Source organism: Phoca vitulina, unplaced genomic scaffold (assembly GCF_004348235.1).
Source record: "Phoca vitulina isolate PV1807 unplaced genomic scaffold, GSC_HSeal_1.0 scaffold21, whole genome shotgun sequence".
In the NCBI taxonomy this organism is placed as follows: domain Eukaryota; kingdom Metazoa; phylum Chordata; class Mammalia; order Carnivora; family Phocidae; genus Phoca; species Phoca vitulina.
Window position 1 is genome coordinate 10344106 of NW_022589724.1, and position 24419 is coordinate 10368524.

General features: G+C 44.2%; 1 protein-coding gene across 1 annotated transcript; it reads right to left on the reverse strand.

The window, feature by feature from the left end:
• Positions 1–1388: 1388 nt before the first annotated feature.
• FRRS1L (ferric chelate reductase 1 like) lies at positions 1389–24380 on the reverse strand. The gene is made up of 5 exons (XM_032418629.1): positions 24078–24380; positions 11566–11650; positions 9168–9306; positions 5446–5692; positions 1389–2303 (listed from the first exon to the last, which is right to left on the reverse strand). Exons 1-5 carry the CDS (start codon positions 24313–24315, stop codon positions 2131–2133), a joined length of 882 nt encoding a protein of 293 aa, XP_032274520.1. The 5' UTR covers positions 24316–24380; the 3' UTR covers positions 1389–2130.
• Between the last annotated feature and the right edge of the window lie 39 nt (positions 24381–24419).

Genomic DNA, 24419 nt, shown 5'->3' on the forward strand with positions numbered 1-24419 from the left:
CTGGGTGGCTCAGTCGTTAAGCATCTGCCTTCGGCTCAGGTTGAGCCCCACATCGGGCTCCCTGCTCAGCGGGAAGCCTGCTTCTCCCTCTCCCACTCCCCCTGCTTGTGTTCCCTCTCTCGCTGTGTATCTCTCTGTCAAATAAATAAATAAAATCTTAAAAAAAAAAAAAAAGATGATTTGGGAGGTAATCAAAATGGATTGCATTTTACCCTAATGGCAATAAGAAGTCAGAGAAAGTTCTAAGCACGAATATGCAAGACTGGTCGTCAAAGTGGAAACAATTTGTGAAATAAATAGCTTGACCTGAAACGCCAAGCAGAGGGAAAATCCGTTAATGTGTTCCTTCCCTGCCTGCTACAGAGGCTAGCCCGTCTTTCTTTAGTCTTAACCTATTTATAGCTGAAATACCATATACATCAGAGAGTGAAGTATAAAAATATTTGCCTTCTTATTTACAAAGTGGGTGCCTGCATACGCTGTATCCTCACTACTGAACAAGCATGACAGCTCAGAAGGTGTGCAAAGGCCACCCTCAGCCGGGACTGGAGGGCTCAGTTCCAAGGCCATGGCAGTGAGGTGGAGCCACAGACTTGAACCAGATGACCTGAGTTTGAATCCTACCCAGTTCTTTTGCTCACCTAATGTCATTGAACCTCTCTCCATCTGCAATGAGGATTATTTCTCCTACGTCACTTGGTAGACTATGTGTCACAGAATCGCAATGTTTTCCTTATTTTTGTACAGTTCCAGAATTTAAAAGTTCTCCCCCTACCCCCCAGGCGGACTTTCACCCTGACGGTGAATTTCAAGGATGGCATTAGAAATCAATCTCCAGTCTTGTTTAATCACAAAATCCACAAATCCAGCTCTATAGCAACGATGGGGCCAAGCCAGAGGACTGCGAAACTCTCCAGTGGAAATCCATCGGCAACTCAATGACACCCATAGACTCTTTTCCTCTGAATGGGCTGTTAGCACAGACATTTGGAACAAAGGAACATTTGGGTTCCTTTGAAAAAAGGGGATACATTAAGTCAAGGCATTATGATAAGTACTGCTGATTGCTGGCCCAGTTTACAAGTCCAAACATGTTGAACGGAAACTCTAGGTGAATTCACTCTAGGGGTCATCTCCCATTTTCTGATTTAAAAAAGAAATGTCGTCTTTAAAAAGTTTCTACTCCAAATCTCCACAATCTCCAAAAATGTTTATTTTCAAAATGCCTTAAATTTTTATTAAGAGGACTTGTCTATTATAATACATATTTAGTCATACTCAGTGGATGTCGACTCTGACAACGGATTTAGCTGTAACAACACATGAATCGGTTAATTTATAAAATACAGTGAGAGAAGAGTCCAAATTCTAACCGCTAACAATGCCCTTTTTTTTTTTTATCATTAATATAGTTTTACATCTTCAGGAACACTCACAGTTCCATTCCTAACCTTTCCAAACAGCAATAAAAAATATTTTCTCATAACTACTCACTGACTGAGAAGAAATTTCCTCTAAGTATGGACCATTTTCTTATCATTATAATCTTTCCCATTCTCCCCATCAGCTGTGTAAATATCCAAATGCATTTATGGAAATTTGAAACTTCTTCTGCCTAAAAGGTTGATTGTGAACTAGGGCCATCCAGTAAAGTTCTCTTTAGTAATGTCCCAAAGTAACTCTCCTGAGCTGTAGTTGGAAGCATAAAGGTTGTTTAGAAGCTGTATGCCTAGCTCTTTCTCTACCTTGTTATGTGTTATCTGACCAAGTAGCCAAGGCCACATGGTATGTGGGTCACCAAAAAAGGCAGCTTTCCTCGACCTCAAATCCCATTCAGTAAGATGGCACTGACAATTTTCATCAAGCCAACTCAGAGATGTTTTGAAGCTCAAATAAGAAAACACATTTGAAAGTGCTTAGAAAAATTTTTAAGTACTTTCCAAAAGTATGGGATCAATATTAAACAATCCTCTTTGATTAGAAAAGCAGCTTGCTCTTTCTTCCAAAAACTGAAATCATAGGAGTCTTTTTTTAAATAAGAAAAGCTAAAATTATACTGCATATTCTTAAAAAATATATTTATACTAAAGACTTTCTAATCCATTTAATATGTTGGCTTTGCAGCTGTGTTTAAGGGGTTCCCATCAATAAGTAGAAGGTCAGGGCAACAATGAGAAGCAAACAAAATGGAGAGGAGAAGGTCTGATAGGCAGCTGATGGCATAAAAATGTCTTCATACTTGTAAATACTGACAACACGCTCTGAAGTCGGTGGTGAGTCTATGTCGTGTCGGGTGATAGAGCCTTTAAGAAAGAAAGAAAAAGGAAGGGGGCAGTAAAAAAAAAAAGATTTAAAATGATATATGCAAACAACAGAAAGATTAGACAAGTCTTTAGCATTGACTACATAAGCAGGAATTATAAAGATCTGGAATCAGATATTAGAGCTATCATCAGAATTCTCTGTAATGGTACATACATAGAAATAGAAAGAACATAGAAATTACCTAAATTTACCCAGAAGACTGGTTCTCATGAATCCACACACCCACTACCAGAACAATACTACTGATCTTTCCATTTCACCCCACTCTGTTGCTTCCTAGTATTGTATGAATGCCTACTTTCAAGGTCTCTAATGAGTTTTATCTTACTAATACCATAAGGAGAACTGTATGTTGATTTCAAACAGTAAGAGCTACTCTTTTTTCCCCTCAAACATATCTTTTATATATGATCATCAACCACTCCTGACCACGCCATACTTGCTTCTAGATGGAGGTCTCTGTCACCGTCTGTGGGCTATGACGTGGTGGCCGGCCCAGATCAGACGGGAGAGCGTGTGGGTGTGCTGTGTGCATGTCTGTATGGTTGAGAAGCAGAGTGAGGTAGCAGGAGGATTAAGATACCAAACAAATGTCTGGACTAGAGACTTTTTTTTTTAACTTGGTTAGATGTGTAAAGAGGGAAAGGCTGTGTACATGGGATGCTTAAAAAGCTGAAATTTGGGGTGCCTGGGTGGCTCAGTTGGTTGGGCGACTGCCTTCGGCTCAGGTCATGATCCTGGAGTCCCGGGATCGAGTCCCGCATCGGGCTCCCTGCTCCGCGGGGAGTCTACTACTCCCTCTGACCCTCCCCCCTCTCTCTCTCATTCTCTCTCTCTCAAATAAATAAATAAAATCTTTAAAAAAAAAAAAAGCTGAAATTTATTCAACGTGCCTGGCCTCCTGAATAAGCCACATGGAACTTGGGTTAGGGAGACCACAGGTGTGTGAGTTCAGTGCAAAGGTCTCCTTGGAAACAGGGCTCCGAGTGAGAGTTTTTTAAAGTCCTGTCTGCTAGGGAAGGCCTGCCAAATCGGACACGTTAATTCCCTGCTCCAGATTCTGCGCTGGCTCCTGTTAGCGCAAGTCTAACTCCTCAGGTCGGCAGACATTTTTCTTTCAACAGATGCACTCCCCTCTCCCATCTAACCTAACCTCCCTCATTGGTCATGTACATGGGCTCCTAGGCTTAACCATGCAGCAACGCTGCCCTTGAGGGAAACCTAATCCCATATCCCCTTTAAGCCTTAGCTTAAAGTGTAGCCCCTTTGAGAGACTTTAAGAGAATGGATAGGATTTGATCAATAGAGAGGGATTTAATCAAAAAAGGGTGCACAAGCCTGTATATGGGGTAGGAATATGCCTGTTCTGTTTGAGGACAGTAAGAACACCCAGAGTCTTGGAGGGCTTATTAGGCAAAGAGGGATCAGACTTGAGGAGGGCCTGGACTGTTAGGCTATTATTCCATTTATGTGAGATGATGACTTTCCCAAGTACAACACTTTCCAAATTGTAAAGGAACTTCAAATACTTGTTTTCATTGAATGCTTCCAATGATCCTTTGAAGTTGGTATTCTCATCATCCCCATTTTAGATACAAAGAAATGGGAGTTCAGAATTTAGAGGAAGGCCGGGTATAGCTACCAATGGGAAAAACCCGCACTCAAATCTAAAGTTTTGGGCTCCAAACCCCATCATTTTAAATAGGTCCATTTCTCTAGGCTGAGATATATGTACTGAAAGTACTCAGACATAACTGCAGATCCATTGCTGGGATCCTGGGAAATAAGCAAATGGGAAAGGTGTCACAGATCTGAGGCATCCAAATGTTTTCCCAATTAGAAACAAGCCCCATAAAAGGGGGCACCTGGGTGGCTCAGTCAGTTAAGCGTCTGCCTTCGGCTCAGGTCATGACCTCGGGGTCCTGGGATCGAGTCCCACATCGGGCTCCCTGCTCACTGGGGAGCCTGCTTTTCCCTTTCCCTCTGACCTTGCCCCCTGCTCATGCTCTCGCTCATGCACTCTCTCTCTCTCTCTCAGAATGGAGAAAAAAAAAAAAGAAAGAAAGAAACAGGCAAAGAAGGTATAAAATCTCCAGACCAATCAGTGGAAACATTTTGAAGAAGAAGATAAAAAAAACAAACCTAGATCAGATTAGGCAACTGAAAGTTGATGAGCACACAGTAAAGAAAGACACAACTGTCAAAGCCAGAATGAGCTCTCCTACAAGCACCACGAAGAACTCACTTCCGTTCTTAGGCCGTTAGGCTTGATCAGCCAGGAGGACTGCTGAAGACACCATGTAACTTGATTTTGGCAGCCTCCAAAAGGTCTCATGATATCCTTGGGTCTTTGTCGGGGATCTGCTGAAAAGCCTTGCCACCCAAAGCAAGGTCGTCAATGAACCAGCATCCACTGGGAAGCTGGTTAGAAATGCAGAATCTCAGGTCCCACCCCAGACCTACTGAAACTGCATTTTAATGATATAGCCAGGCAATTCCTGTACACATTAAAATTTGAGGAGCAGTGGGCTAAATTATAGGATAATTTGATGGATTTGTGACTACCAGAATGGTCATAAAGTGAACACTACTGGGATGCTTGGCGTCAGTCTCTACAGAAGTCTCCAGATGTCCTTTCCTGTTCAATATTTTTTATATTTAGGGCATAAGAGCTAAGAGTACTCACTGACTTTGGAGTCAGTCAGACCTAGGACTGAATTTTAGTTCTTCCATTAATTAGTTGTATAGCCTTGAGCAAGTTCCTTAATCTCTCTAAAACGAGGATGTAATATCTATACCACTCAAGGATGTGGTGAGGAGTAAATGAGAATGTCGTGAGAATTAGCACATACCTCCACATATAGCAGACCCATGATCTGTTCCATTAAGCGCAGAGCTCATCACATACTACCTTGTACTGTGCCAACTACGTTCGCATATTACTTGTCCATTTGTATGTCCATGTGTATAATAAATCCATTACAACTTCCTAAAGGCAGGATCCTATCTCCTTTGTCTTTTACACTATCCAAAGGGCTTATTGCTCTCTTGCCCAATAAATAATGAACACAAGCAAAGCAGTGTCTGGAGTTTAATCCAGATGCCAAAATGTAAGCTTACCCTGAATGGCTGGACCCCAGGCAAACAGATAATACCAACTCAAATGCAGATCGACAATTGTCTCATCTCTGGGAACGTTCACGGGGCGTTTAAATCTGCAGGTGACCCGATTGTTCTCAAAGACTCCTTCTTCATCTCTGGCAGGATTTCTCTGGATCTCCTTTGCCCACTGGCCTACATTATAAAAGTGCTGTATGCGGACCCTCCCATTGTCATCGTGGACACAGGCCATGACGTCATCACCACCCTACCATGAAAAACGATGAAGGAAAGAGTCAAAAGTGCGTCTTTTACAAACGTCTCTGCTAGAAAGAAATTTCACTCAGATATATCCATTTCATTATCTCTGTAAATTTGAAATCCCACCCTCCAAAATTATTTTTATTAAAAAAGCTTTAACCAAGTGACGAAGTTAGCATCGCAGAAGCGGACATCAAGTGCCTCCTGACGTGATGTTCAAAGAATACATCACCAGCTATTTAGTATTCCTGCTGAAAACGCAAACCGAACCTAATCATGAAGAAACAATCAAACCCAAACTGAGAGTCATTCTACAAAAAACAATTATAAAAAGTATTAAAAAAAAATACTTGTAATCTTCAAAAGGGCCAATGTCAGTCATGAAAGACCACACACACACACACACACACACACACACACACACGGCGAAGAAACGATTTCAAAATAAAGAAGACTAAGGATTCATGACAACTAATAGTGTTCCTAGACAGAATCCTAAGTCATAAAATGAGAATTTCTATGAAGGGTAGTATCAGGACAATGGGCAACACTGGAAAATGGGCACTATGTTTGACCATACTATCATGTTAATGTCAAACTTCCCGACTTTAATAGGTTGAATCTCCAAAGTTTCCAGAAAATGATGAAAATAGCAGCAGCAACAGCAGGGGAGAGAGCTAAAGCATGTGTGGCAAAATGTCATCACTTGTTAAAAAAAAAAGTTCTGGGGGCGCCTGGGTGGCTCAGTTGGTTAAGCAACTGCCTTCGGCTCAGGTCATGATCCTGGAGTCCGGGGATCGAGTCCCGCATCGGGCTCCCTGCTCGGTAGGGAGTCTGCTTCTCCCTCTGACCCTCCTCCCTCTCATGCTCTCTGTCTCTCATTCTCTCTCTCTCAAATAAATAAATAAAATCTTTAAAAAAAAAAAAAAAAAGTTCTGGAAGTAGACAGTGGTGATGGTTGCCCCATGAACGTGATTAAGGCCACTGAAGTGTACATTTTTAAATGGTTAAGATGGTAGATTTTACGTCATGTACATTCTACCACAATAAAAAGAAAGTTGTTCGGTGAATCTGGGTGAAGAATATGTATTGCACTATCCTTGCAGATTGTACATTTTACATTTAATTTTTTTAAAGATTTTATTTATTTTTTGAGAGAGACAGAGAGAGAGAGCATGAGCAAGGGGGAACGGCAGAGGGAGAGGGAGAAGCAGACTCTCCCACGGAGCAGGGAGCCTGACACGGGGCTCGATCCCAGGACCCTGGGATCATGACCTGAGCCGAAGGCAGACGCTTAACCGACTGAGCCACCAGGTGCCCCCTGTACATTTAAGTAAAAACAAGTCCAAAAAATGGGGCACCTGGCTGACTTAGTCGATGGAGCATGAGACTCTTGATCTCAGGGTTGCAGTTTGAAGCCCCACTCTGGATGTAGAGGTTACTTAAAAATAAAATCTTAAAAAACAACAACAAAAAAAACCCAGGTCCCCAAAGTTAAAGATGTTCATCAACCATAACAAATGTACCATTCTGTGGGGGATGCTGATAATGGGGTAGGTTATGCATGTGTGCAGGCAGGGAGTATATGAAAATCTTCTGAGCCCTGTATTCAATTTTGTTGTGAACCTAAAACTGCTCTAAAAATCAAGTCTTATTTAAAAAAAAACAATAACGTACCATTTCAAAAAAAAAGTTTAAGGCTATTAAAAAGGGGTTCCATTTTGCTTTTCCTTTACATCAAATTTTGAAAAAAATTTCAGCTATGCCTCTCCTTGGAACAATAGGAGAAGAAAAGAGAGACTTATCTGTTAAAGGCCTTCAGATAGCAAAATGTCAAACATAGGGGCACCCAGATGGCGCAGTCGGTTAAGTGTCTGACTCATGGTTTTAGCTGAGGTCATGATCTCAGGGTCCTGGGATCGAGCCCCTGCGTCAGCCTCCGTGCTCGGCAGGGAGTCTGCTGGAGGATTCTCTCTCTCCCTCGCCCCTCCCCTGCTCATGCTCTCTAAAATAAATAAATAGATCTTTAAAAAAAAGTCAAACATAAAATGTGAATGGCGTTACTCAACCTCCGTCCTCCGAGCGCCCTAATCTTAACAGCTGCACCATGAGGGCAAACGCATTCTAGGACAGGAAACGGTCAATCGCATTGCAAGCCAGCTTCTAGGATGGTACACACCTGCTGTTTCTCTCTTACTGACCCTAAAGTAGGAGACAGGACATGCAGATTCATATCCATGCAATCTTACCAGTTAGGCCCATTGTCTTATTGCCTGGACTGGCTTTAGTAGAAGCTCATCCTTCTGGTGCCCTTTCCAAGAACAAAGCCCCCGGGGTTCTGACTGCTTAGCCTGATCCCCCAGTCTCTACTTAACACCCACCGACAACCTCTCTCCAATCCACTAGCGAATGCTGTCAGTGCTACTTCAAAGCATATCCCAAATGTGAGCACTTCTCACCACTCCCACTGCGGTAAGCCTATCTGAGCTGGCCTCCACTCATTGCAGGAGCCTCAAGACAGGTCAGGTGAAAAGAAGAAGAAGGCAGAGCAGCAGCCTGTGCAAAGGTACAGGGGTCCAAGAAAGTCTGGCTGTGGAAGCACCCTGGCACAGTGAGGTGGCAAATGATGGTATCACAGAGGGAAGAGGGAAAAAGACAGCAGAGGCACAGAGAGAAGCAGAGGTAAGTGACGGATCGCTGCCTGGGATCTGCATGCCCTGCCTGGTCCTGCTCCTTGTCTCTGGTCTTTCTGAGGTCCAGCAGCGTTCTTGCCCACGCGTACTGTGGAAGACTGAGTTGTTGGACTTGATTCTTCATTCCCCAGTAGTACTATTACATACCCGCCCCTTCACAGGGCCTCTTGGGCAGGGGAGTGAACTTCCCTATCCCTTCATTCTGGGCCTGGCTGTGTGACTTACTTTGGGCAATGAAATGTTAGCAGGTGGGACGAGAGCAGAGGTTTGAAATAGGCTTGGAGGGCTCTTGCCCTTCTGTCTCTGCCATGAAAACCACATGCCTTGGTAGCTGCTGGTTCCAGAATGATTAGAGAAAACCCGAATCCAACTCATGGGCTGGAGCCAAGCCCAGCTGAACCCTAGCCAATTCACACACACGTGAACAAGAAATAAATGCTAATAAGCCATGTGGTTTGGAGGCTTTTCTTGCAGCAGTACTGCCATAATAACTAATAAATGCAGGTACCACGAGATACCTCACATTCCCATAACCAGCCCTTCCTTTTCTGTTTAAGCTAGCTTGAATTTTTTTTCACTTGCAATCAGAGAGCCGTAACTAATGTAATTGTTATACTGCTTTTATCAATTTGTTTCCCTTGCTTTGAAAAAGAAAATCAATTGCTAGAAATCCACACATTTAATAGTGGCATGGTGGCTTGGAGAAACCATGCCCATTTTCCAAAATCTAAAGTAGCACAGCAAACTAAAGAAGAAAAAAATCATCTTTTATCATGATTTGCATCTTACCATTTTCTTGTCTGAAGAGAATCCAACTGCTACCCAGCCGTCTGTGTCAGCGCTCAGCTCAAATTCCACGTCGGCCCCGATCATCCGGTAGCTAAGGAAGTAGTCACACGTCTCCGCATTACAGCCCGGCTTGCCGTATCTGCAGGAGAGATCAAAACACAGCACTGCTGCTTCATCTCCTTACTCACAACACATTAAGAAGGCAACAGTGTATCAGGCAGAGCGAAGCAAGATTACCAAGTAAATGAGATCTTTGCTACCAGGGATCTGAAAACCACAGTTTCACTTGGGAGAGATCTTGGAAAAGATCTGCTCCTTTCTATCTACATACAACCTGAGGACCAGAGATGGGAAGGGGCTTGCTTGCATAGTGAGTCAGTAGCTGCTGGAGGACTTGAACCTGGGCCTCCACTCCCGGCCAGTGTTCTCAACATTATATTAGAGCTTCTCAGATAGTCGTTATTACTGAGTTATTTCTGAATCCCTTTCAGAGGAAGAAATTCTCAGAGTTAATAAACTGTTTTTGTGAATTAAATATATACCAGTTCTTTTTTACTTAGAAATTTTCATACAACTAAATTAACAAAAACTTACAAATTAAATACAAATTAAACTACAAACGCAGGAACATTTAAATTCTCAGCATCCGTGTGATGGATGGTGTAATCTTACTGAAGGTAGATTTTGCTTACCTGCATGGGGTATATCTGACACACAGTGCAGGGTCTCTTGGATGAGCACTTTCTTACTACTAAACATGATTTCACTTTCCCCCACTCTTATCTGTTTGAAAGGTTGCAAAACCCTCATACATACATCAAATGAATACCTCATCTAGTATTCACTGAGCATGAATACATCATTTATTTATAAAATCTGCCTTGGCTCTATCAGGCTATCACACAATTACCAATCAGGACGCCAGAGTACCGAGCAGCATAAACTGGTTATCCAGATAATCCGATTATGCATACATTCATCATTTTAAGGGGCATGATTGAAATGGAAACTCAAATTTAAATTTTCTTCCAGGGGACTTGTGGATCCTTTAAGAATCGGGAAGCCCTAGTGAGAGGGACATTGTTTTATGCCATTTTCAGAAGAACAGAAAACTGTAGCAATGGGTGGGACAAGGGAAGCTCAGGTGGAAGGTATCTAAAGGAACAGGGCACAAAGCTGCCAAGCACTGACTGAAGAGGGAGGCAAGGAACATGCCAGGCAGGGACCCTGAATGGCTGGGAAGAGATGTGAGATCAGGACAGTGTAGAACCGGGTAAAAACGCTAAATGAGTGTAAGGAAAGCTAAAGGAGGAACGAATGGGCCAGAAAACAAGTCACCCTGAAGCCAGCAGCTACTGAAATTCCCTCCCTTCTCAAAAATGTCCCCCGGTCACCAGACTTAACATTGCTGGCCATCTTCCTCAATAATAGTATTATTTGGATTCTTAAAAATTCCTAAGAGGGGCGCCTGGTTAAGTGTCTGCTTTCAGCTCAGGTCCTGGGATCCTGGGTCCTGGGATCAAGTCCCACATCGGGCTCCCTGCTCAGTGGGGAGCCTGCTTCTCCCTCTGCCCCTGCCCCCTGCTTGTGCTCTCTCTCATTCTCTCTCTCTCTCTCAAATAAATAAATAAAATATATATTTTTTAAATTCCTTAGAAATACCCTTGTAATCCAAAGAAAACTCAAAACCCCTTTATTCGATTTTTTTTCTCCTTAGGCCTTGAGCACTGAACAAAAGAAAAAAAACATCCAGAACTTTCAGTGCAGTAGCCATCACAACCTTTACTCAAGGACAATTTATTTTAGGAAATAACAGTTTCAAAGAGGAGGCGGCTCTTCCAACAAAGCGGAGCTGTCTGGCTGGGAGGCTCACCGTCTTTACTAGTGTTTGCTAGCTCCAGCCCATCATGTTTTGATAGAGCATGACTAGTAATCACGTGGGGACTCCCTAAATCTGAGATAACAAGCTCGCTACAATCATCAGTGTTCATGACTAGTTAGTATCATCCAGATACCCCAAAGTCATGACTCTTTATTTGAAAAGGAATTGGGTCTTAAATGTGTCAATCATGGTCTGTCCCGCTCACAGCCCAGCTAGTAAGACACAGCCCATGTCACCTGATTCTTTTTCATACAGCCAACTGGTCAGGAGTAGATACCTGGGCCAATAGCAGTATGGCCATAAATGAAAAACCAGAGAAGGATGTTCCAGTGCCAAGGAGCATTCGAGAGCTTATGGCCTCTAAGGCTGAAAACTGGAGTGGCCATCGGAAACAGGCTGAAGCAATGAGGGGATGCAGGCCCCTGACTGGAATGAGCTATACGCGATTGAAATACTACCTTGAGAAGTAAATCAGTGCCTTAGCCTTAAAGTTAACCAACTCGCAGATCTACCAACCTAAAGCATCCCTTAGTTTTTCCACAGTCATCCACTTTGATTTTGGCAAATGGATCCACAGGAGGAGCAGTAGGGAAAGGGTAACCTAGACAGTGAGAATAAACAATGGTTAGAAAATCCAACAACACCGTTTTTCCAAGGAGAAATTTTTCTTTCTAATACGTTGACTATTTTCTACCACACGTTGTCTAGAAATGTTTAGGGCCTCACAAAAGGGCTTTGTGTAAGCCTAATCACCCTCTTCATGAGGGGAGGGTGTAGGGCACACATCTTTGAGCCAGTCTTACATGTGAACTGAGAATTATGTGGCCTTTCCATCCTTTTACTGGCAGGGAACCTGAGGCAGAGAGGTGGCGTAATTTCACACAACCACGGGCTCACCACCATCCCTGGGAGTGTGAACATCACAATTTTCATACAATACCCATGCTTTAAGAGGGGAAAAAAAAAAATCAACAATGAAATATTTGTATATGTGATAGTAGAGGTTTTCCATGTATACCTATACACGATAATAGGATTTTCCCCTTTCTCTGAACTTCCATTTGTCATTAAGCTGTACAGGACATTTCCCTAGCTCACTAAATTCTTCAAACACAATCCTTTTTAACACCTGAGTATCTTTCTTGTAAGATCACTTCACATCCTAATGCATTCAACCACATGCTGAAGGGTAGGCCTGCACTATGCTTCCAGTTTGTGACAGCAAAGATTTTTCTCCTCGGCTGTTAACTCCATGCACACGGGAACCACGTGTGGGTCATCTTGGGTTCTCTGTCCAGCATTGTGCTCGGCACTGGACGCTGACTACATGATTGTCAAATGAATAAATAAAATCACCCACAGATAATAGGCAATGTAAATAAATGTAAACTTGAGGCTTTGTTTACTTTGTTCCATTATGATGTAGTAGGAAAGATGTTGGGGTCTGGAGCCAATGGCCAAGAAAGAATTCTTGAGATGTCTTTGGTGCAAAAAGGTGATTTTATGAAAGCACGGGGACAGGACCCGTGGGCAGAAGGAGCTGCACTCAGTCGTGAGGAGTGGCCCATTATGTCCTTTCAAGTTGGGAGGGGGTTAGGGAAAGCACAAGCCTCCCAGGTATTTTGGAAACAAGGTTTCCAGGACCTTGAGGGGGCCAGCTATTGTTAGGAAAAGGTCATTTATTACTGTTTAGTAAAAACTCAGTCATGAGACCCTTCAGATGTATTATCAGTGGGTCATATGCTTGGGGGATGATTGCCAATATATATCTTGGTGGGTAGAGATAAAGGAAGTTTCCAAAGGAACTTTTATATGTCAAAGTAGACTTACAGGATCCTGGGGGTCAGGCCCTTAGCAAAGTACTAACATCGAGGCAGCTGAGTTCCTAGAGGAATGTCACTGCCTATTTCAAGGACTTGTCAATGGGCTATAAGTAGTAAGGAAATTTAATTTTTCTTTTGCCTTTGTTTCTCACATCACAGCAGATTATACTTTAAAAAAAGCCACTAGGCTATACTTTCCTGGCACACGTGTGTACACTTTGGACAGTTCATTTCTATTACCCTAGATATTGACCACCTGCTAAAATACAGTCCTAGTAGCTTTTTACCATCTTTAAGTAATTGGACCAAGTGTACTATTTTTTCTACTTTTATGCATATTTTATGCTGAGTCCTCAGTCTACTTTGGTACTCTAGACTGAGTCCAGGCTTGGATGAATTTTTTTTCTCTTAACATGTACTGAGCAACTGCTTAATGGTACGAACTATGTTAAGCATCTTCATATATGTTCTTATTCTTACTACAATGCTGAGGCTATTTTTTTCCCAGAACATCTATCCAGGAATGCAATGACTACTTATGTTTTAAAAATTCTATAGGTAACCGGGGCACCTGGGTGGCTCAGGCAGTTGAGTGTGACTCTTGGTTTCAACTCAGGTCATGATCTCAGGGTCCCCGCCTTGGGCTCTGTGTTTAGCTGGGAGCTTGCTTGAGATTCTTTCTCTCCCTCTGCCCCTCCTGCTCACACAGTCTCTCTCTCTCAAATAAATATTTTTTTGAAAAAATTCTGTAGATGGGGCGCCTGGGTGGCTCAGTTGTTAAGCGTCTGCCTTCGGCTCAGGTCATGATCCCAGGGTCCTGGAATCGAGCCCCGCATCGGGCTCTCTGCTCAGCTGGAAGCCTGCTTCTCCCTCTGCCACTCCCCCTGCTTGTGTTCCCTCTCTCCCTGTCTCTCTGTCAAATAAATAAATAAAATCTTAAAAAAAAAAAAAAAAGAAAAAATTCTATGGGTAACTGAAAAAGACAGTCTCTCATAATGTTGCGTCTCGATTTCCCCATCTTCTGTTATCCTTACCACTTCCTAGCATCTAGAATAATACTTTGGCATATAGCAGATTTCCATCTCAATAAATGCCAGTTATTATTACTATGGGATTACTATTAAGTTTTGTAAACTGGACTGAGAACTAATAACCATTGGGTAAGATCATCTCTAGAAGAATGGGTTTCTAAGCTCTAATTATGAGCAAGCTTTGGGAAAAAACTCATTTATTAATGTACCAAACTACCTTATTAGCATTGGCAAATGGCTTTTCAAGGCTTTTTTAGCAGTAATTTCCTATTCTCTTTTTTTTTTTTCAAGCCACCTATATTTATTTTATTATTTTTTAATTTTTTTTATTGTTATGTTAATCCCCATACATTACATCATTAGTTTTAGATGTAGTGTTCCATGATTCATTGTTTGTGCATAACACCCAGTGCTCCATGCAGAACGTGCCCTCCTCAATACCCATCACCAGGCTAACCCATCCTCCCACCCCCCTCCCCTCTAGAACCCTCAGTTTGTTCTTCAGAGTCCATCGTCTCTCATGGTTCGTCTCCCCCTCCGATTTCCCCCCCTTCATTCTTCCCCTCCTGCTACCTTCTTCTTCTTCTTTTTTTCTTTCTTAACATATATTGCATTATTTGTTTCAGAGGTACAGACCTATTCTCTTTTATGCTTCTAAAACTTGGAATGAGAACTTGTTTTGCCAAATGCATTTGGGCATATCTTATTCTCTTGTTTTGTAAGATGTTGTATAATAAAGAATTTAACTGGTTTTCATCCCTGGTCCTGGAGAGACGCTCCGAATCCTTGGAACTTCCCAGCAGGGCTGTCTTTGTTATTCATGAGCCCCTTGGGATCACACCTGAGCTTGTGCTAAGAGATGAGATGACTCAGGATGGGGGCTAGTCCCCAGAAAAACCAACCATGTGACTAGAGGTTTGGGGCTGTCAGTTAGGCCCACCTCCAGGGACGGCTGGGAGGCTGGGGACTACATTTAATGATGTAGCCAGTGATTAAATCAGTAATACCTATGTAATGAGACCCCAGTAGAAACTCTGGACACAAGTCAGTGCTGCTTCCTGGTTGGTGAACAAACTAATACTGGCGAGGGTGACAAGGCCTGATTCCATGAGGAGAGGGCATAGAAACTCTGCATTTGGGAGACCTCCAGACTTCACTCCACGTGTGTCACCACCAGCTGTTCCTGAATTGTATCCTTTACAGTAAGTGCAGTGCTTTCCTGAACTCTATGAAACATTCGAGTGAATTACAGAATCTGAGGGGGGTTGTAGGTAGCCCCAGGATTTGCAGCCAGTTGATCTAAAGTGAGAGCAGTCTTGTTATAGACCACCCCCTTTAGCTTGCGGGGCCTGAGCTAACTCTGGGTTATTAGCACCACAAATTAATTTCACTATACTAGCTGGGGTTGGCAGAATAATATTAAGCACAACAACATTACAATTTTCCCCTGAATTTAAATGACCTATTTGGCATAAATTTAGTTTGGCCCGCGTGCCAGTGTTTAAGCTCTTGTCTCTGAGCTACAACCCCAGCCTTCGATAGCCAACTCTGTGATGGGTTGAGCACTCTGCAAACCACATTTCTCCTTTGCCAGTTGGCTGGGCTCTGCTGAAACACTGGAGGGAGGCTAGGAGGCAGGAGGAAGGAAAGACCATTCCTTCCTATTGGATTGCTGTCCCCTACACAAGTCCTCGGTGATCCTGCTTCATCCTTCCAGTGGCAAGTTGGTGCCAGCTTTATATCTAAATTCCCCTAACCAGCCTTGTCATGCCCTCAAAGGAACCAGCAGCAGCTGGGCAGAGAGGATGGGCTGCAGTTTTGCGGGGGGTCTCTTGGCTGAGCTTCTAGATTCTCACAGCTTCAAGCCCTGCTCTGTGCCCCGACCCCTCCCAGCACCCCAGTCCCAGGGGCAGTAGCTGCTTCCCGCCGTTACTGTCTCTGTGCTCCTTTTTGTTTCTCCTGTCCCCCAACATCTACTTAGATAGCTGACTGGGCTGGTCATCCCGTTTAAAAAAAAAAAACACACAACTTAGAACTGGTTTCTATCTTTCTTTCTGATCAGATCTTGATGGAAAAGAGACTGAACGGATTAATCCTTAAATACTGACACAGTGGGTTTTTTGCAGGGTGTACCCTACCAGCCTTTCTCTTGGTGACTAGTTAGAGAGCAGCGTCGTTCAACGGGATGTCGGACACGCTGTGTACAATTGCACTGGCCCATTATCTTGACGGCAGAATTTTAATTTTTAAGTATGTAGGTGCACCGAATTAAACTGATGACATTTCCTGGTTTATGGGATACTCCTATCAGTCTATGCAAAGCCCATCTTCTATTTTCCCCTAATCCGATCCTAAACCCACTTTCCTCCTGGTCTAGAGTATTTTCTAAGTATCCTTCTGCAAACGCTGCAGGTTTTAACAAAATGAGCACTCTGACACATACACATCTTAGAAAAGCAATATTTTACTGTGATACACTGAAAGGGGGGTTGGGGGTAAGCTTCACATCTGTGCGAGCTCCTCAAAGGGCATGGAACTCTGCCTGCCCAGGGGGAGGTCCTGCTTTACTGCAAAAGTCCTTCCACGCTCCCAACCACACCATCCTGAAAGTCTTGCGTGACTCCCTTATAAAATAATCACCGAAGTGCCTTTAGCAGAACCTGGATCTACCATGGAGGGTCCAGGCCCAATTTTTCACTAAGCCAACAGCGCCACCCTGCCATGCTGCCCACAGCTGCACTGCCCTGGCCATCCCATGGCCATGCACAGGTCTGGAAGCATCTGAGCAGAGCAGACTAGCAAAGGCCCCACCCCGACTCACCAGCCGCCATTCTTATGTTTATTTCTATCTATGTGTGCTCTTGAAAACTAGATGGCTTGTGTATGTCTTTAATCTGCATAAACGACCCTGTGTGGTACATCTTGTTCTATTTATTATTTTCCTTTGGAAATCTATCCCTATCTATCCCTATAATAAAGGTGAGACCTGTTATTACTTCTGACTGAATAGCATTCTTTGATGTGCACATAACCACATTTTTTGAAATAACTCCCAATTGCCTTAATGTTTAAAGTGCCTTCAATGTTTGCTTCGTCAAATAATGAGGAGATGAAGTGCCTTACATATGTTTCTTGTGGACATATACAAGAGGTTTTTGTTTTATTTCAGTAAACCCCAGAGAGCAATAGGTAGGTCACATCTTTATTCCACAAAGCTCAGTGAGATTAGTATTGAGACTAACAGCACCGGTTTACAATCCCATCCACAGTGCACGAGGTTCCTATTCCCCACCCCCACTCTTGCCGGTACTTGATATCATCCGACATTCTCAATATTTTAATTTGTATTTCCCCAAGTACTAGTGGGGTTAAACATCTCTTTGTATCTGTATTAGCCACTTGGGTTTCCTTTTCTATGATGTTTATATACATAATCTTTGCGCTTTTTTTTAGACTTGGTTTTCGGTCTTTCTCATGGGAGTTTATGTGTATTCTTGATACTAACTCACTGTAGGTTTCAGATGCTGCATTTTTTCCCCCTTCTAGTCTGCCACCAATCTTACTTTTTTCTATAATATCCTTCCTTGGACCAAAATCTTTAAATGTGATGTAGTTGGGGAAATGATTTTTCTTCTTTCGGTTTGTGCTTTTAGAGTCTTATCTCAGAGATTAATCTCCATTCTAAGGACATGAAGATCTTTCCCTACACGTTTATTTATTAACTTTGTAGTACTGCCTTTCACATTTAGACCTGACCCATTTGGAATTTATTTTTTTTATACGATGTGAAGAAAACAGTTTTATTTTTCTCCCTACACTGACTCAATTTTTCTCAATGCCATTTACTTAAATAACTCATCTTTTCCCTAGCAATTTATGAGGACACCTTGATATTTTATTGGTTCTTAGAGGAACACAGGTCTATTTCTGGGTTTTTCTGCTTTGTTCTCTGGTTTATTTGGCTGTTCCTGAGCCAAGACCACACTATATGAATTACTAGGCATTGTAACATATCTCAGTAATTCACAGAACTTGATTCTTCCATGCAAAGGATAGATACTAATTTGTCAAATTCTCTCCCCAAATGCTGTTGGGCTCTTGTATGGAACTGCGGTAAATGAATAGATGAATGGGGGCAGAGCTGACATCTTTATAATACCAAGTTACTCTTTCCAAGACCATGGTATATTTCCCATTTATTCCTTTTTTTCTTTTTTTATATCACTTAATAGTTAAAATTTTTTCTCCACACAAGGACCAGGGCATTTTTGTTAGGCAAAATTTGGACAATATACAGATTTTTGTTGCTATTTTAGATGATATCTTGTTTTGACATTTTCTAGCTTATTGCTGCTAAAAACAAAGAGAGATTTTGGTTTACATATGCTGATCTTGCCTATGGCGACCTATTGCATTCTCCTGATTATGGATCTGTTGATTCTTTCTGATTTTCTATGTAAATACATCAAGGGAGCTAAAAAACATATATTTGCACAAAGACTTGTACACAGGTGTTCATGGCAGCATTATTCATAATTGCCAAAAATGGGAAATAACCCAAATATCCATCAGTTGGTGAGTATCTGTGGTTTCCTTTCTTGTCTAATTCCTAAACACTCTCTGTTCTCTTCTGCAATCCCTTGAGCCTATTTCGCCATCCTCCACTGGGTGGTTAATGGATTCTGGTCTGCTATTTATTGCTTCTAATTGACTGCTTGGCTCACAGCCCTCAGGTATTAATTTAGTACTTGATTCCTTGAAGTTTTAACCAGCAGCTGTCTGTTCAAATCTGAGAACTACTACACCAGCCTCTTTCACTGTCCGAACTGCCTGAATCATTGTTTTTGTTTATCAGAGTCAGAGAATCAAGTACAAAGGTCAAGGGGCTTTAGAAAATGGAAAATACGGAAAGCTCCACACACATGTGAATGGCCATCGAGCAAAGCTTTCTTCACGGCACTCCACCAGGAGGGAACCCGCAGTTCCCCACTAACTGCCTACCCCATTGGTTCTGAATCCCTTTCCTCAAGTCTGCCTGCCGAAATACCTCATTCAGCCTGTCCCACTGTACCTCCAAGTACAGCAGATCAACAGGGACCCTCTACTCCAAAGAGCTGGACAACTTGCACCATCTCATCCATAAAGTTAATCAACAAATCTATGTAGTTCCCTGCTACTTTCTAGCTGTGTGGCTTTAGCTATTTAAATTTTTCCGTGGGTCAGTTTTCTGAACTCGAAGTGGGGCTAATAGCAGCATCTAAGTCAGAGGTTTACTGTAAGAATGAAAGTTAATATGGGTAAGGAACTGAGAACAGCACCTGGTGCACAGTAAGCACTTACTGAAAGCTAGCCCCAGTTAGTGTTATTATCAGACTACACTCATGGAGGATACATAGGTAAATCAGATGTAGGCTATTTACCTTTAAAGGACTTGCAGACTGGCAAGGTGATGAGTTAGGTATCCACATACAATACATGTACTTGTAGGAATAACACAGGCAGATGAAGGAATTTGTGCCCTTTTCCCCAAGCTCTGTCCTTCTCTCTACTGTCTTACTAGCTCTTTCCTCAGTAGGAAAAAATGTGGTCGGAACTTGATCAGAAATGGGCCACATTTTACGAGTGGTCAGATCACTGTGCCTTAAAGATAAGCAACCATGAATATGTTCCCTCTTTTCCTTCCAAGGCAGAGTATGTTTCTAGGGACAAGTCAGTTACCACCCTCCATATGGCTGGCTAGTAAGGCTTCAGGGCATGCAGATCTTCATGGCAGGGACAAGAGAGCAGGAGGCTTTACTTGGGACTTAACACTAAGCCAAAAACACCCAACTCAGTTTTTTCAAAGAACCCTCAGAATAGAATATTTGCCCGTAATCATGAAGAAATCTATTTTACATTCTGTTGTTCTGAATATATAGATTCTGTGTTAAGAACCTCAAGAGGAAGAGGTATGAATGGTAGGATTCGAGCACCAGGACCCTATCCAAACTCTTGATCATAGAGAGCAAAAAGGGTCAATGGCAGGGTTAGATTGTATGCTGCAAGAGAATATCCTCCCTTAATGGCAGGGGATGGGGGGAAGGAGAAAATCAGGGAAGGCTCCCTGAAAGAGGTAGCAGTGGTGTTAGGAATATAAAGATGAGTCGTATAGGCTAAGACAGGGGAAATCTTTAAGAATTCTAAAATCTAGCACAGTTAAGGGGTGCCTGGGTGGGTCAGTCAGTTAAGTGTCCGACTCTTGATTTTAACTCAGGTCATGATCTCAGGGTCATGAGATGGAGCCCTGCAATGAGCTCCTTGCTGGGCATGGAACCTGCTTAAGATTCTCTCTCTTGGGGCGCCTGGGTGGCTCAGATGGTTGAGCGTCTGCCTTCGGCTCAGGTCATGATCCCAGGACCGTCCTGGGATCGAGTCCCACATCGGGCTCCCTGCTGGGTGGAGAGCCTGCTTCTCCCTCTGCCTCTGCCTCTCTCTCTCTCTCTGACTCTCATGAATAAATAAATAAAACATTAAAAAAAAAAAGATTCTCTCTCTCTCCCTCTGCCCATCCCCCTACCCCTGCACTCTCTCTCCAAAAAACAAAACAAAACAAAACAACCCTAGCATAGTTAAACCAAAACATAAATTTTTAAAAATGAACATGTTTAGGGGGCAATTAAAGATACCAAATTAGCCAGTTTTCAGCGCTGGCTTTGGGAGTCTTGGGCTATCAGGACACTGGAGAAATGGTTTCTAGACAGGGTGGGTAATAGTCAGTGGGCTCTCTGGAAGTTTCAGTGAATTCTCCATCTCCATTAGTTTAATTCCCTTCTTTGAATTTACATACCACCAGGCCATCTTTTCATTGAAAACTCAGTTATTGGCTACTTTGAACCTGAGAAGGGGGTCCCCTGCATAGAGGAAACACGTAGTCCAATCACTAGAAAAGACAGCCCCATTTGTACTGATAGAAAGAAAGAGTAGTTTTTAGGCTGCCTGAGTGGCTCAGTCAGTTAAGCATCTGCCTTCAGCTCAGGTCATGATCTCAGGGTCCTGGGATCGAGCCCCAAGTCAGGCTCCCTGCTCAGCGGAGAGTCTGCTTCTCCCTCTGCCCCTCCCCACCCCTCATGCTCTCATGCTCTCTCTCTGTCTCAAATAAATAAAATCTTAAAAAAAAAAAGAAGAAGAAGAAGAAGAAGGGGGGCGCCTGGGTGGCTCTGTTGGTTGAGCATTGGCCTTCAGCTCAGGTCATGATCCCAGGGTCCTGGGATTGAGCCCTGCACTGGGCTCCCTGCTCAGCAGGGAGCCTGCTTCTCTCTCTGCCTGCCACTCCCCCTGCTTGTGCTCACTCTCTCTGTCAAATAAATAAGAATAAAATCTTAAAAAAAAAGAAGAAGAAGAAAGAGTAGTTTAAAGGCACTATTTCTACCTCTTCACTTGCCACTTCCTTCAAAATCAATCAGGGTCCCTCCTTTCTCCACTGAATTTATCCCAGGAAAATTCACCTCTCATTTCCCAAATCCATCAACTATTTCAAGCCTTCATGCTACTGGGCCTCACCATGGCTTGGGACACGGCATCCTGACACCCTCTTTCCCTTCACTTTCTGGGTTAGAACATCCACTGGGGACATTTCCTGGGTCTGCTTCTCCCGCTCTGGCGTACCCTTTAAGGCAATATCACTGATTATTTCTAAGGATCTTGAGAAAATCTCTATTCAGGATCCACAGGGCTAAAACCCAGGCCCAGGGTAATCTAGTAGAGGTGCTGCCCCAGAGAGGTTCAGCCCACAAACATCCCCACTAGCACCCACCAGCCGGGTGTAGGGTCTGCATTTAAAGATAGTGAAAGTGCTGGAGAGAAGAGAAGAAATGACAGTGAAAGCCCCGGATAAGCAAAGGGGAGGAGTAAGAGATGACGGTAAAAGGAAGCTGGGCCAAAGAGAAAATTCCAGATAAAGGAGTTGAAGCTTCATTCAGTGAGCAGGTTGGAACCATCATGGATTTCTGGGGGTTAGAGCTGAGCCTCCGGCGGCTGCATGTGCAGGCCAGGTGAGAGGGGCAAGCAGACAAACCAGGGATTTGTACACACATTACATGCCCTGTTGCCCTGTGGGGTCACCTCACTGCAATGCCCTCCCTCTTCTGGCTCATAAAAGTCTTTCATACTTCCTAGCTCAACTCTATAAAGCCTCCCTGATGGCTTCAGCCCCCTGACGTCCATGTTCATAAAACCGTCTGGACTCTACAACTAACTTCTTTCTCTCTGTATATACAAACGGACATACAGCATCTGACCTTGTTCTCCTCCGTCTGTTAGGGACATGTGCCCAATGAGAATATGAGCTCTCGGGTGCCATGCGTGAGTCACCTGGCAGCGTGCCGGGCTGACGACGAACAGAATAAATATGTATTAGATCCTTTCAGAAACAGATGGGCTTTGAAATGTTTGTTCGTTTCCAGGGTGATAGATGCTGCTTCGGCTTGTCTGTCCCCGCCTCCTCCCCCATCCCTCCTCCTCCCTGGCCACATGGCTGCCCAGCTAGAAGACTACATTTCCCAGCCTCTCTTGCAGCTAGGTCATGTCATGTTCTTGCCAAAGGAATGTGAACAGCAGTGACCTGTGTGACCAGGCTAAAAGGTAATGGCCTGTCCTGAATTTCCTCTTCTCCTTTCCTCAAGCTTGAACAAGGACATGCAAGCAACCATCTTCTACCACACCAATGAGGACAAAACTTTACTGGATGGCGGAACAAGATGCACTGACCTTGTGGAACAGAGCTGTCCCAACTGCCCAGACCAGTCAGACTCATGTGAGAAAAAAAAATAAAGTACCTTATTTAAGCCACTATACGTAGGGGTCTCTGTTTCAGTGCTTGAACCTCTACCCAACTAATATATTTCCCCAAATCCATCCTTTCCATTTCAATACAATAATTCCAATTTTTTAACTGGGCATATTGCCTCTCAGCTAAAAAGCTAACTTTCCCAGCCTCCTTTGCATTTACATGTGGCCACATTGTGGCCAAGGAAGTATAATTGTTATATGGGACTTCTGAGTAATCTCCTTATAAAGTAGTTAGTGACCTTCCCACTTTCTCTTTCCCACTGTCTGGACAGTGAATGTAGTGGCTGGACATCAAGTAGCCATTTTGGACCACGAAGTTACATGCTAAGAATTGTGAAGAAGCAGAAGACCAGGATCCAGGGTCTCTGATGAGCATGGAGCCTCCAATACCAGCCCAGACTCCCTACTTATAGATTTCTTTACATGACAGAGAAACTTCTATCTTATTTAAGCTATTAATGTGTGCTTCTTGTATACAGCTAAACCGAATCCTTCATAACAAATACACCCAGCATCATATCAGTTGCGGGGACATTTCAACCCCAATTTAATTCTTGCATATTCCTCTTAGCATAAAAATAGGAAAAATCACTACTTTCCAAACTGCAGAAGAAGCCAGTTTCTATGCCTTCTACAACAGAATCAGCTTGGCTTTTGTGCTCACTAAAGCAACTCCACAGGGAGGTCTGTAGCTGAAAAACCCCTAGTCTCTGGGCCCAGCAGCCCCCTACAATGGTGGCTCACAGTAGGGAACTTTAACATGTGTGATAACAGAAAAGAACTGGGATGGAAGTGGGCACGGAAATATGCCCCAGCTCTGATGGCAGGCAATCAGCAAGAACAGAACGCTGAAAGGTTAGGTCACTAGTCACTGTAAATTTAGGTCAATACAGACAGGGAGAAAATAAAACAGCATCACTTTAAATTGTGATTTCTGCTTCCCACCAGCTTCCCTGATCTCACACACCCCAGGCCAGATGGCGGCCTCCTCCCCTAGCACCCGCTACCCCAACCCCGGACAGGGAGAGTGGAGGCCAGACGCCAAGAACTGGGGGAGCCTAGGCTCAGCCCCACCTGTCCGCAGCCTCCCAGGGCTCGGCTGACCACCTCCTTCTCCTGGCCTCAGTCTCCCTACCTGTAAAGCGGGCGGCGGGTGGAAGGCGCTGACAGCTCTCCGGGTGCCTCCTGCGGGCCGGCGGGGGTCTGAGCAGTGCGCTCCCCATCCCAGTCCCGCGGTCCCAGAGCTACCTCCATTGGCCTCCTTACCAAACCGCCCCTCCGGCCCTGCTCCCGCGGCCGCCTCGGTCCCCCCCCACCCCCACCACGCGTCTCCCTCTCGCAGCCTCACCCTCCTCCGACAGGTAGCGCAGGTCGTAGAACTCCCCGGCGAACGTGCCGTAGGAAGAGTCGTGGCGCGGCACCGCCTCGTCGGCGCCCGCGTCCCCCCGCACGCGGCCCCGGGGTCCCCGGCCCCCGGGGCCCGCGCCGTCGTCTGCGGGGCTGGCGGCGCAGGTGCCGGGCCCGGTCAGCAGCAGCAAGAGCAGCGGCACCCAGGCCCCCGGGCGCTGCCGGGGCGGTCGTGCCATGGCTGCGCACAGATCCCGCAGCCAGGCCGCTCGGGCCGCAGCGGGGCCGCCGCGGGCGCCGGGCCGGGACTGCGCCGCCGCCGCCGCCGCCGCCGCCGCCGTCA